The sequence below is a fragment of the Littorina saxatilis genome, linkage group LG12, assembly GCF_037325665.1.
Source record: "Littorina saxatilis isolate snail1 linkage group LG12, US_GU_Lsax_2.0, whole genome shotgun sequence".
Taxonomy (NCBI): Eukaryota; Metazoa; Mollusca; class Gastropoda; order Littorinimorpha; family Littorinidae; genus Littorina; species Littorina saxatilis.
This window is the reverse complement of record NC_090256.1, coordinates 10562091-10574109: the sequence shown is the minus strand read 5'-3', so window position 1 is coordinate 10574109 and position 12019 is coordinate 10562091. Positions and strand designations below refer to the sequence as shown.

The 12019-nt window shown below is 45.9% G+C and overlaps 1 protein-coding gene across 1 annotated transcript; it reads left to right on the top strand.

Annotated features, from left to right (window-relative positions):
* LOC138981227 (plasminogen activator inhibitor 2-like) lies at positions 1–5686 on the top strand (the record flags this gene model as incomplete). The annotated part of the gene is given in 3 exon segments (XM_070354072.1): positions 1–135; positions 2165–3198; positions 4282–5686. Coding segments are annotated over 3 exon segments (1854 nt in total). The 3' UTR covers positions 5044–5686.
* Positions 5687–12019: the final 6333 nt, after the last annotated feature.

The window sequence follows — 12019 nt, the reverse complement described above, 5'->3', positions numbered from 1 at the left end:
GTGAGAGCGTCTCGGGGTTGATAAAGTTTGTCTGTCTTTGTCTTATCTGGCTTTTTTCTCTCAGTTTCATTACGAAGATGGCAAGGAAGAGTGCTACTTTTGTGTGTGTGCTGCTGCTGGTTGTGAATTCTTGTGGTGAGTCACGATTTCACAAAACATATATGTATAGAAACTGATTTAGGGTTGTCTGCAAAGGAAATGTGTACCATTCGGCCACGGTATATAGTCATTTCTTTCTACCTCTGAAATTATTCGAAATAAACGTTCATCCTCATTGATTTCGTTTGCTTCCCTGCCATTGTTCTGAGAAGTCAACAAAGTACAGTTTACATGCTTAATTTCCATCTCACATCTTCTCAGTCAATAGTGTGTGTCTCAGTGATCAGTGTATGTTGTACGTTCGACCGATAAATCAAAGTTATCAGTTGTGAATGCTTTGTGTAGTACTTAATTAACGCTCACTTCTTTAACCTACATTGTGTGTGTTTGTTTGTTTGTTGTTGTTGTTGTTGTTGTTGTTGTTGTTGTTGTTGTTGCGGGCCAGTCGCATTACTTCAATTGTATCTGGTACTATGATTTGAATTTGAAATGACTGACGATGGTAGACTAGCTAATTACATATCCTAATTATGTTGCTAATAATTATGTTTAGCAGTAGCTGGAATAGTTTGAGGCCAGAACTGAGGAACTAAACTTAGCAACAACATTATTCGTACTTCAAATAAAACATTCATTCCGTGTCATTTCATTCAATCTGTCTATGCCATTAAAGGCACTCAACTGGGCGTAATTCGACTAGCGTGCCCATCTTGTATAGCTCTGATATCTCTGTGGGCCAGGCTTGTACGTGGTATAAGACCATCTTGAACACATACCAACAATCAACAGCCTGTTGACAGCCTACGTACGAGGGGTTCTGCGGGCAACGCAGCAAAAAGAAAGAGGGACATTTTTCTCGGGCTCGCGAGGCTGATGCCAGACAGCAACACTGACTTGGTCTCTATACTGTTGAGGCGCTGTCTATAGTCTATGCAGCATCTCTTCGTTGAATAATTTAGTTTTTAATGTGTATCTTTTTAGTTAGTTGGTCAGTTAGTCAGTCAGCCTAGTTAGTTAGTTAGTTAGTTAGTTATAGTCTGAGTTAGGTGGGTAGGCAGGTAGGTAGTAAGGTCGTTAGTCAGCCAGTTAGGTAGTTGGTCAGCCAGTTAGTAAGTTAGTTATTCGTTTATTCATTTCAAACTAATGAATTTCTCGAATAAACGTGACTGATTAAATCAAAGAGTACCAACGTATTGAATCATAACAGATCTAGGCCTAGTCTACTGCTACGAGGGAAAGCAACAGTTTACGTGTGTAGTAACATAACTCAGAGGCTGGAACAGAGGAACGCTGACACACCCCTAACGTTGTAGCAGTAAAAGTAAAATATATTTGCTTGAACTGACCTTCGCATGTTTCGGCTTGCTTTCACTCTATCAATGGTGCCAGAAAAGGTGAAAGGTGAAGAAGAGTATGCATGTCCCGAAGACAGATGGACCAGATGTCTCACAGCTCCCAGCCGGCAGCTGACGCCTAGGCCAGGAAAACCCCTCGGACATAGGAAAACCCTCTCTCTTTCCTGGTTTTTTTACAGGCCCTGAGCTTTTTTCACAGCTGCCGGTTTTCGAAACATTTTTTTTGAGTGTGTGTGTGGGCGGGGGTGGGGGTGTAGATGGGTGAGTTTGATAGGTGTTTGTATGTGTCAGTGGGGGGATCAGTGTGTGTGTGTGTGTGTGTGTGTGTGTGTGTGTGTGTGTGCGTGTGTGTGTGTGTGTGTGTGTGTGTATTTCACGCGGTATCCGAATTTGTATCCGTGTGTCACTATGTCGACGGTGTATCATGAGTGGGTTGGTTCGTGCATACATACAGTGTTCATGGCTTAATTGTCTGTGTAAGTGTGTGTGCCACGTGTATGTCTGTCTGTCTATCGAGTCAGTCTGTCCACTTCATTCTTTAATTTGAGACCGTGTCTGTGGCTGTGGATGTGGCTGTTTGTGCCTTTGTGTGCACATGCGCGTTTGGGGGCCGGCCGGGTAGCTCAGTTGGTAGAGCACTGGACTTCAGATGATGAGTCTATTAACAACCGACATAACTAAACTCACTAATTGTTTCGGACTTATTTCAGCAGTATGGGCCACAGACAAAATCCAGGATCCCGCCGCCGTGCCGACAGAGAGGGTACCCCTGTACATCAGGAAGGCGCGACTGTACGCCCAGCGACGCGAAGCCTACGAGCAGATCATGCAGACCAGAATGGCCGCCCTCGCCCACACCACCAACACTTTTGCCACGCAACTATATTCCCACCATGTTACCAAGGGCAACAACTCTACGAGTAGTCACCATGGCAACAGCGGGGTTGCTCACCTTGGCAACGTGCTGCTCTCCCCGTTGAGCGCTTACGCCTCGCTGGCCATGACGATGACGGCGTCACGCGGTGTGACCAAGCGAGAAGTGATCGCAGTTTTGAACATGGAAGGCGAAGGCCGCGGTGTGCACGCGGCGTTGGAGCGAGCGTTGACGTCATTACGTAATGACGACAACGATGACGTTAATAGCAACCTGGACGACAGGGGCCTCAGCCTAGGGGCCGGGGAGGGGGAGGGGGGTGAGATGGAGGAAGACGCAGGGCTGGACATGATGAACGACCAGGACCTGGAGAACATCATCCGCAACGACTACGCCCTGGACAGCACGATCAGCTACAACACGGGGCACGAGCAGATCAGGTACAGGTCAAGGGTGAAAACCAGCAGCCGCCAACACACACCGCCCCCACAACCCGATATGCACATTCGACTGGCTAACGGCATGTTTCACAGCGAAGAGCTGGGGCTCTCCCAACAATTCTCCAATCGTCTTGCGTCCCTGTACGGCGCCCCGCCCATGGCGATGCCAGGGCAGGAACCACAGCTGTCAGTCAACCTATGGGTGGACGCTGTGACACGAGGGGCGGTGCCTGGTATGCTAAATGACGGTGACGTCACGGCTAACACTTCGCTGGCTCTGATCTCTGCTTTTTCGTTTCGTGGAGCGTGGGAAACCAACTTTGATGAAGCCGAAACCATACCGCTGGAATTTCAAACTGCCCAAGGCGAGTCTGTTATGGCAGCCTGCATGTACCGGACAGGGAACTACTCTTTGAAGGTTCTGGATCAGGTAAGCCGGATCATTCTTTAACGGACTTCTGGCTGCAATTTAAGACCTCCTTTCCCAGTTTTAATTCAACATCAGACCATTTACAACGCATGTTGTTTTAAACAATGTATTCTGCAAAACACCTTAAACAACGAAGTAGTAAGTCGAACTGTGCGAAATGAAAATTGCCGAACTAACAATCGATAACCTGAAAGCTTCTCAGAAGAGTGTAGACAAGTGATTATCTTGATATTGTCATCATAGTTCGACAATAGGCGACTTGCCCTATCGGCCAGCGCCGCGATGTCACGCGAAAAATCTGCGTTATCTTGCGTGGCCTTGCGAGATCTGCTGTAAAATGCGGGCATGTTCTGATAGCTCTATGAGAGATTGCGTTTCAGTGCAGACACTTTGCCTTGAAAATGGTGAATTTGCACTGTGCAGCAGTGGGCTGCGGCAATAATAGCCGCAAGAATAATCCTAAAGTTCGTTCAAAGTAAAGCATGGTCTGTACACATAGGAAAGGCGATCGATTTAAGAACAACATTTTTTTTACACAAGCCAGAGAACACCAGCGCTTGTGAAGCGATGGCTGTAGAATTATCTTCGACGTCAAAAATATTACGTGCCATCCCGGTACTCCGTTGTCTGTTCAATAACTTTATCAGCTTCGGTTTCTTGTATTCTGAATTTTGTATTTTTCTTTCTTTGATGAAATATTGCAACTTTGGTACTTGCAATCGCACGAAAATTCTGCTGTTCGGTAGCCATTGTTTAGATCAGTGACTGTAGCGTATTGAAGGAACGATAACTCTTGAGAGCAAAACATTAAGACCGCACGGAAGTTAACCTTCCTTATCTTTCGCACAGAAGAGCTATTCAAGCGGGGTATTGTGCAAGTTGGCTATTACGATGCTATATACACTGGCCAGTAGATTTGATCGAATATCCGACTGTTCCGAGTTTTCAGATGTTGCCTCTTTGTTTGTTGGGTCACGTTGTTCTTGTTGTTTTGTTTTTTAATGTGTTTTGTTTTTTAATTTGTTTTGTTTTTGGGTTAGTTGGTTTTTAAGGAGAAACAAATCTTTCTTTTTGCGCTTTCAGATGGGCGGGGCCAAGGTACTGGAAGTGCCCTACGCCAATCAACGATACAGTCTGTTCGTTGTTCTCCCAAAGTCCGCCAGCCGCCTGCACGAAGTAGAACAAGGCTTCCAGACACTCAACCTCCTGGACGCTCTCAGCGACATGCCTCAGCCCGCAATGACCATCGTCATCCTGCCCAAGTTCCGTCTGCAGGTCACCACGTCCCTTGGCGAGGAACTCGAGGCCATGGGCTTGAAGAAGCTCTTCACCCAAGGGCAGGCAGACTTCAGGAGAATGACGGACGAGGCTGAAGGCGTGTTGTTCGTGAACCGCTTCTTCCAGCACGCCGCCTTCCAAGTGGACGAAGGGACGAGGAGAGAGCGTGACGTTCAAATAGGCTCTGACCTTCAGCGCAACCTTGACCTTGGGGTCATCTCTGGTGGTGTGAAGGCCAACTCTTCAGGTGATCGTGGCGATGTAGCTGGTGATGGTGGTACTGCTAAGGATGATGTCGCTCTTGATGATCATCATGGTGTTTTGGCGGACGAAGCTAATGGAGGTGACAGCAAGGACGGTGATTACTACGATGCTGACGATGACGAGTTGTATGATGACGACGATGACTACGATGTTGACGACGAAGAGGATTATGATTGGGGAGAATCTCATTCTGACGGTTCCAGTAACTACTTCATCGCCACCAGACCTTTCCACTTCGTGGTGATGGACAAGAAGTATGACCTGATTCTTCTCTTGGGTCGAGTGACAAACCCACTGCCTTAAAGACGCACCCGACGTTTGGTACCCTGGCCTGATCGTGCACGAACAGAAAGTAGGTGCCACTCAAACGAGAAAGAACAAACCGCGGGGTCTGATTCGTTGAAATCACAACGAATCTCAATTTCAACCAATCCAAAACCACGGCTGGGTCCCGGCCGGTTTGTAACTTTCTCGTGCACCTCGGCCCTGGTTTCGCGAACTAGTGCCTTGGCCTTGTGCACCTAGGCCGTGTAACAATGGAAGACGGCCACGCACACAACCACACTGGCCAGAGAAATTCAGTATTACACCATCATGGCAAAACTTATCAGGGGCAAGATTTTGTTTTTACACAGGATAACAGCATCCTTCAACTTGCTCACACACCAAACATCAACAGCCCGGCTGCTTCAAGTTCAGAGCGAGGATTACTTAAATGAACTAAATTAATTTTGAAGATAAATTGACACTGGTGTCAGCTACGAAATAAATACAGCACAAAAGTCCTTGTCTAGCAGCCAAATATTAATCGGTTGTTGTTATGCGCATAAGTAGAAGTCTTGACTGACAGAACTGTACAATCTGTGTTGGTTGACCTGATCGTCACAAGGGAAGAAAACAATCTTAAATGCAGTTTGGCAGGTAAAGCTAAATCGGCTGCTTCAAATGTTTTGGGAGATTTTTGGCAGTGTCCGCGTGACATGATTGTGTGTGTGTGTGTTTTTGTGTGTGTGTGTATGTGTGTCAGTGTCAGCCGTTTGTGTGTCAGTGTCAGTGTGTGTGTGTGTGTCAGTGTGTGTGTGTGTGTGTCAGTGTGTGTGAGTTTGTGTGTGTGTGTTTTGTTTTTACATTTAGTCAAGTTTTGACTAAATGTTTTAACATAGAGGGGGGAATCGAGACGAGGGTCGTGGTGTATGTGTGTGTGTGTGTGTGTCTGTCTGTCTGTGTGTGTGTGTAAAGCGATTCAGACTAAACTACTGGGCCGATCTGTATGAAATTTGACATGAGAGTTGCTGAATATGATATCCCCGGACGTTTTTTCCATTTTTTTGATAAATACCTTTGATGACGTCATATCCGGCTTTTTGTAAAAGTTGAGGCGGCACTGTCACACCCTCATTTTTCAATTAAATTGATTGAAATTTTGGCAAAGCAATCTTCGACGAAGGCCGGGGTTTGGTATTGCATTTCAGCTTGGTGGATTAAAAACTAATGAGTGAGTTTGGTCATTAACAAGAAGAGCAAACGCTCGATCGAGTCACTTTCGCAGTTCTGAATATTATATGAGGCATCAGATGGACAGGAAGAAATTGCTATTCACAACACAATGAGTCACGTTCACATAAAATTTGAGCCCGGTCACTTTTATAGTTTCCGAGAAAAGCCCAACGTTAAGTTGTGTGTTGCCGAACAGAAAAGGCTAGTCCCAGCGAAGCTGGAGGTATCCCGTGAACGCTTAGCTATACTGTAATCGATTTGAGAAATGTGCATACCGAATAATACATGATAAAGAAGGATTCTTTGTGCCCGAAAATGGGCCACAGTTGGAGATGGAAGTTCACCAAAAATTGGGACCATACTAACAAAAATACGGTGGGTAAAATTGGCGCCCCCATTTTTTGAGCAAACGCCACCCAAGGCCGCTTTGGACGGGTAGAAATTCCGTAGTTTCCAAGTCTATGGATAAAGCTCGCGTAAGAAGAATACGTCACGGTCGAAAGTCTTTGACGTCAATTAATGCATCATGACGTCATGCCTCTCTGTAGTCTTTCTCTCTCGCGCGGTGTGTGTGTTTGTGTTCATTTTGTGCACATGTGTTAGTGTTACTGTGTGTGCGGTGTGTGTGTGTGTGTGTGTATTTGTGTGTGTGGTGGTGTGTGTGTGTGTTCATTTTGTGCACTGTGTTAGTGTGTGTGTGTGTGTATGTGTGTGTGTGTGTGCGTGCATGAGTCTGTACTCGTGTGTGTGTGTGTGTGTGTGTGTGTGTGTGTGTGTGTGTGTAAAAGAAAGAGAGAGAGAGAGGGGGAAAGAGTGTGTGTGTGTGTGTGTGTGTGTGAATGTGTGTGTGCATGAGTGTGTGTGTATGTTTGTGTGTGTATGAGTGTGTATATGTGTTTGTTTGTAAAGGTGTGTGTGTCCGTCTGTCTATGTGCGTATTTGTTTGTTTGGGCCATAATTATCAGGGCGGTGCTGCTTTGAGATATAACATGCGCCACACACAAGGCAGAAGTCACAGCACAGGCTTCATGTCTCACCCAGTCACATTATTCTGACACCGGACCAACCAGTCCTAGCATGCACTAACCCCATAATGCCAGACGCCAGGCGGAGCAGCCACTAGATTGCCAATTTTAAAGTCTTAGGTATGACCCGGCCTGGGTTCTAACCCACGACCTCCCGATCACGGGGCGGACGCCTTACCACTAGGCGGGGATATAGCTCAGTTGGTAGCGCGCTGGATTTGTATTCAGTTGGCCGCTGTCAGCGTGAGTTCGATCCCAGGTTGGGCGGAAATTTATTTCAGAGTGAACTTTGTGTGCAGACTCTCTTCGGTGTCCGAACTCTCCCCCCGTGTACACTACATTGGGTGTGCACGTTAAAGATCCCACGATTGACAAAAGGGTCTTTCCTGGCAAAATTGCTTAGGCACAGTTAATAATTGTCTACCTATACCCGTGTGACTTGGAATAATAGGCCGTGAAAGGTAAATATGCGCCGAAATGGCTGCAATTACTGGCCGTATAAAATTTCATCTCACACGGCATCACTGCAGAGCGCCTAGAACTGTACCTACGGAATATGCGCGATATAAGCCTCATTGATTGATTGATTGATTGATAGGCCAACCGTGTATGTGCGTATAAGTGTGTGTTTTGTGTGTATGAGATTTGTGTGAGTCAATGTGTGTGTGTGTGTGTGTGTGTGTGTGTGTGTGTGTGTGTGTGTGTGTGTGTGTGTGTGTGTGTGTGAGTGTCTGTATAAGAGAGAAAGAGAGAGAGAGAGAGTGGGTGGGTGGGAGTGTGTTTGTGCGTAAGTGTATGTGTGTTTGTTTGTAAAGGTGTGTATGTCCGTCTGTCTATATGTGCGTATGGGGGTGTGTTTTGTGTGTATGAAGTGTGTGTGAGAGAGTGAGTGAGTGAGTGCGTGTGAGTGAGTGTGTATTTTTGTACGTGTGTAACTTGAGGTGTGTATGTGTGTGTGTGTGTTCGTGTGTGTGTTTGAGAGAGAGAGAGAGAGAGAGAGAGAGAGAGAGAGAGAGGTTTGTCTTTCGCTGGGGTATGCAGTGCCTTGGCGTTGCACATCTACTTAATTATCTCCCTTGTTTTTCTGATAACGTTCGTAAAAGGCTACAGATGTAAATACTTTGATGTAAAGAATAATCCTACAAAGTTTCAATCACATCCGATGAACTTTGTCAAAGATATAAAATGTCTAATTTTTCCTTTGACGCTGACCTGTGACCTTGAAAAAGGTCAAAGGTCAACGAAACCATCGTTAAAGTGTAGAGGTCATTGGAGGTCACGACTAAACAAAATATGAGCCCGATCGCTTTGATAGTTTCCGAGAAAAGTCCAACGTTAAGGTGGTGTCTACGGACGGCCGGCCGGCCGGACGGCCGGCCGGACAGACTAACACTGACCGATTACATAGTCACTTTTTCTCAAGTGACTCAAAAATCGGAAACTTTTAATTAAAATTATTTTTTTATTAAACGATCCAAAAACAATTTCATCTTATTCTTCGTCATTTTCTGATTCCAAAAACATATACATATGTTATATTTGGATTAAAAACAAGCTCTGAAAATTAAAAATATAAAAATTATGATCAACATTAAATTTCCGAAATCGTTTTCAAAACTATTTCATCTTATTGCTTGTCGGTTCCTGATTCCAAAAACATATAGATATTATATGTTTGGATTAAAATCACGCTCAGAAAGTTAAAACGAAGAGAGGTACAGTAAAGCGTGCTATGAAGCACAGCGCAATCGCTTCCGCGCCAAACAGGCTCGTCACTTTCACTGCCTTTTGCACTAGCGACGGACTACGTTCAGTTTCAATCTGTGAGTTCCACAGCTTGACTAAATGTTGTAATTTCGCCTTACGCGACTTGTTTTGTTTTGCTATCCGTCTTCAGTTTCTTCCTCGACTTTTGTGTGTGTGAAGTGCAGCAGTACGTGCACGAGCAGTAGTCTCGGCTCCGTGCAAACTGATGATCATTACTTTCACAGAAGTTGTTTTGTGTTGCTTGGCGGGGAACGTACGAGCATTGTTTGAAAGCAGCATTCCTCACCTATTTACTAGCTCGCACAGCACAATTCACTCCTGGGCGGGCGGGTAACTTGTGGGGATTGGCTCTTTCATCGCAGGTACACTTGTATCTCAGATTAATGATTGTTGGACTAGTGATCCGTGTAGCTACCTTTGGAGAAGGATATACATATACTGTTCAAAAAAAGAAACGCATAGTTGCTACTTGCCAAATTTGTTTTATTTTTCGAAAAAATTAACAGAAAATCCAATATTTAGATTATTTGTTTGAAATTTGGTATGGACACAGTTGAATGCACACACAGTTCATTTGCATCTTCAAATCAATCAGTCAATCAATACGATTGGGTGCCGAGGCTGTCAAGTCAGTAGGGGGTGTGACTGCCTTGAGCAGCAACAACTGCCCGGCACCTTCTGGGCATGGACTGGATCAGATGCCGGATATCTTGCTGTGGGATGGTGTCCCACTCCTCCTGAAGTGCCTGCAATAGATCGCGGTGATTTGCCGGCGCTTCTTCTCGCCTGCGCACACGTCTGTCCAATTCATCCCAGAGGTGTTCTATCGGGTTCATGTCTGACGACATGGATGGCCAGGGAAGCACCTGGACATGGTGGTCGGTGAGGAACTGGGTGGTGAGTCGTGCTGTGTGCGGGCGAGCGTTGTCCTGCTGGAATATGGCATCCTGGTCAGCCAGAAGAGGAAGGGCGTGTGGGCGCAGAATTTTCTCCACGTATCGCTGGGCAGTTATGCGCCCTTGGACGTGCACCAGGGTGCTCCTTCCAGCGGTATTGATCGCCCCCCACACCGTGACGCCTCCACCACCATGAACGGGTGCCTCATCCACACAGTTGGGCGCGTAACGTTCGTTTACTCTCCGGTAGACCTCCTCCGACCATCATGTCGCTGGAGCAGGAAGTAGGACTCGTCGCTGAACCACACGTGTCTCCAGTGATTCCGGACGGTCCAGCGAAGGTGCTGGTTGCCCCACTGCACTCGGTTCTGGCGATGGCGGCGGGTGAGGACAGCTCCTCTGTGAGGTCTGCGAGCTCTCAAACCAGCTTCATGCAGGCGGTTCCGCACGGTCTGGTCCGATAATCGGTGTGGCCCGGGGAGAGCCTGGACAGAAGATGAGGCCGACAGGAAACGATTCCGGAGGTGGCAGAGCCGTATGAAGCGGTCGTGAGCAGCAGTTGTCGCCCTTGGTCTTCCCGCTCGTGGCAAGTCAGCAACGGAGCCAGTGGCTTGAAACCTGACCCACAGTCTACTGATGGTGCTCTGGGACACGTGGAAGTGCCTGGCGATTGCACTTTGACTTTGGCCTGCTTGTAAACGACCCAATACAATTTGGCGGTCTTCTCTGCTCAATCGGGCCATCTTTCGTCGCTGAATTGTCGTCTGATTTCTTTGTGGCGAACAATCCGCTTTTATGGGTTTTGGAAGACATGGTGAGAGCTCAATATTCCCCGAGTTTCACGAGATTACACTGAAGCATGACGAGTGGTCATGCCAAATGAGCAATTTTGACATTGTAGCCACTGATAACGCATGCGTCACGTGCAGAGCTCACTTGTGGCAATGGACGAAAGGTCGACGACCAGATAAACATTTTCTGCAGTTTGGTGGATATCCTTGTAGCCATATAACTAAATTAACCAAATATTACAAGCTATGCGTTTCTTTTTTTGAACAGTCTAGATGTACCTCTGATGTGAAGCTCCTCCCAAAAACGAGGACACCTCCTAATAAAGGACACTTGGTGCCCCTTTGTTTAATATCTTGACCAAAGTGCCATCATCTGTCGCGAAAAGCTACTTGTAATGTAATGGCACTTTAGATTGGCTCTTTCATCGCAGGTACTACTGTATCTTAGATTAATGATTGTCGGACTAGTGACATTGAACACAGAGGGTGCTTTTTCGTCACAGGTTTTGGCAATATGCTTGTACGTCATAAAACACAAATGGGTATTTCAGCAACTAAATACATGTATCTGTTATTGAGTCACTTGAGAAAAAGTGACTCTATGTAATCGGTCAGTGTTAGTCTGTCCGGCCGGCCGTCCGGCCGGCCGTCCGTAGACACCACCTTAACGTTGGACTTTTCTCGGAAACTATCAAAGCGATCGGGCTCATATTTTGTTTAGTCGTGACCTCCAATGACCTCTACACTTTAACGATGGTTTCGTTGACCTTTGACCTTTTTCAAGGTCACAGGTCAGCGTCAAAGGAAAAATTAGACATTTTATATCTTTGACAAAGTTCATCGGATGTGATTGAAACTTTGTAGGATTATTCTTTACATCAAAGTATTTACATCTGTAGCCTTTTACGAACGTTATCAGAAAAACAAGGGAGATAACTAGCCTTTTCTGTTCGGCAACACACAACTTAACGTTGGGCTTTTCTCGGAAACTATAAAAGTGACCGGGCTCAAATTTTATGTGAACGTGACTCATTGTGTTGTGAATAGCAATTTCTTCCTGTCCATCTGATGCCTCATATAATATTCAGAACTGCGAAAGTGACTCGATCGAGCGTTTGCTCTTCTTGTTTTTTATTATTTTTTATTTTGATGGGTTTTGCTTTGATCTTTTAATGGGATACTAAGATAAATTGGATAATGTTCAAGTGACACATTACTTGTACGAGAGTTTGGTGTGTGTGTGTGTGTGTGTGTGTGTGTGTGTGTGTGTGTGTGTTACTGTGAATCAAAGCATATGTTTCAC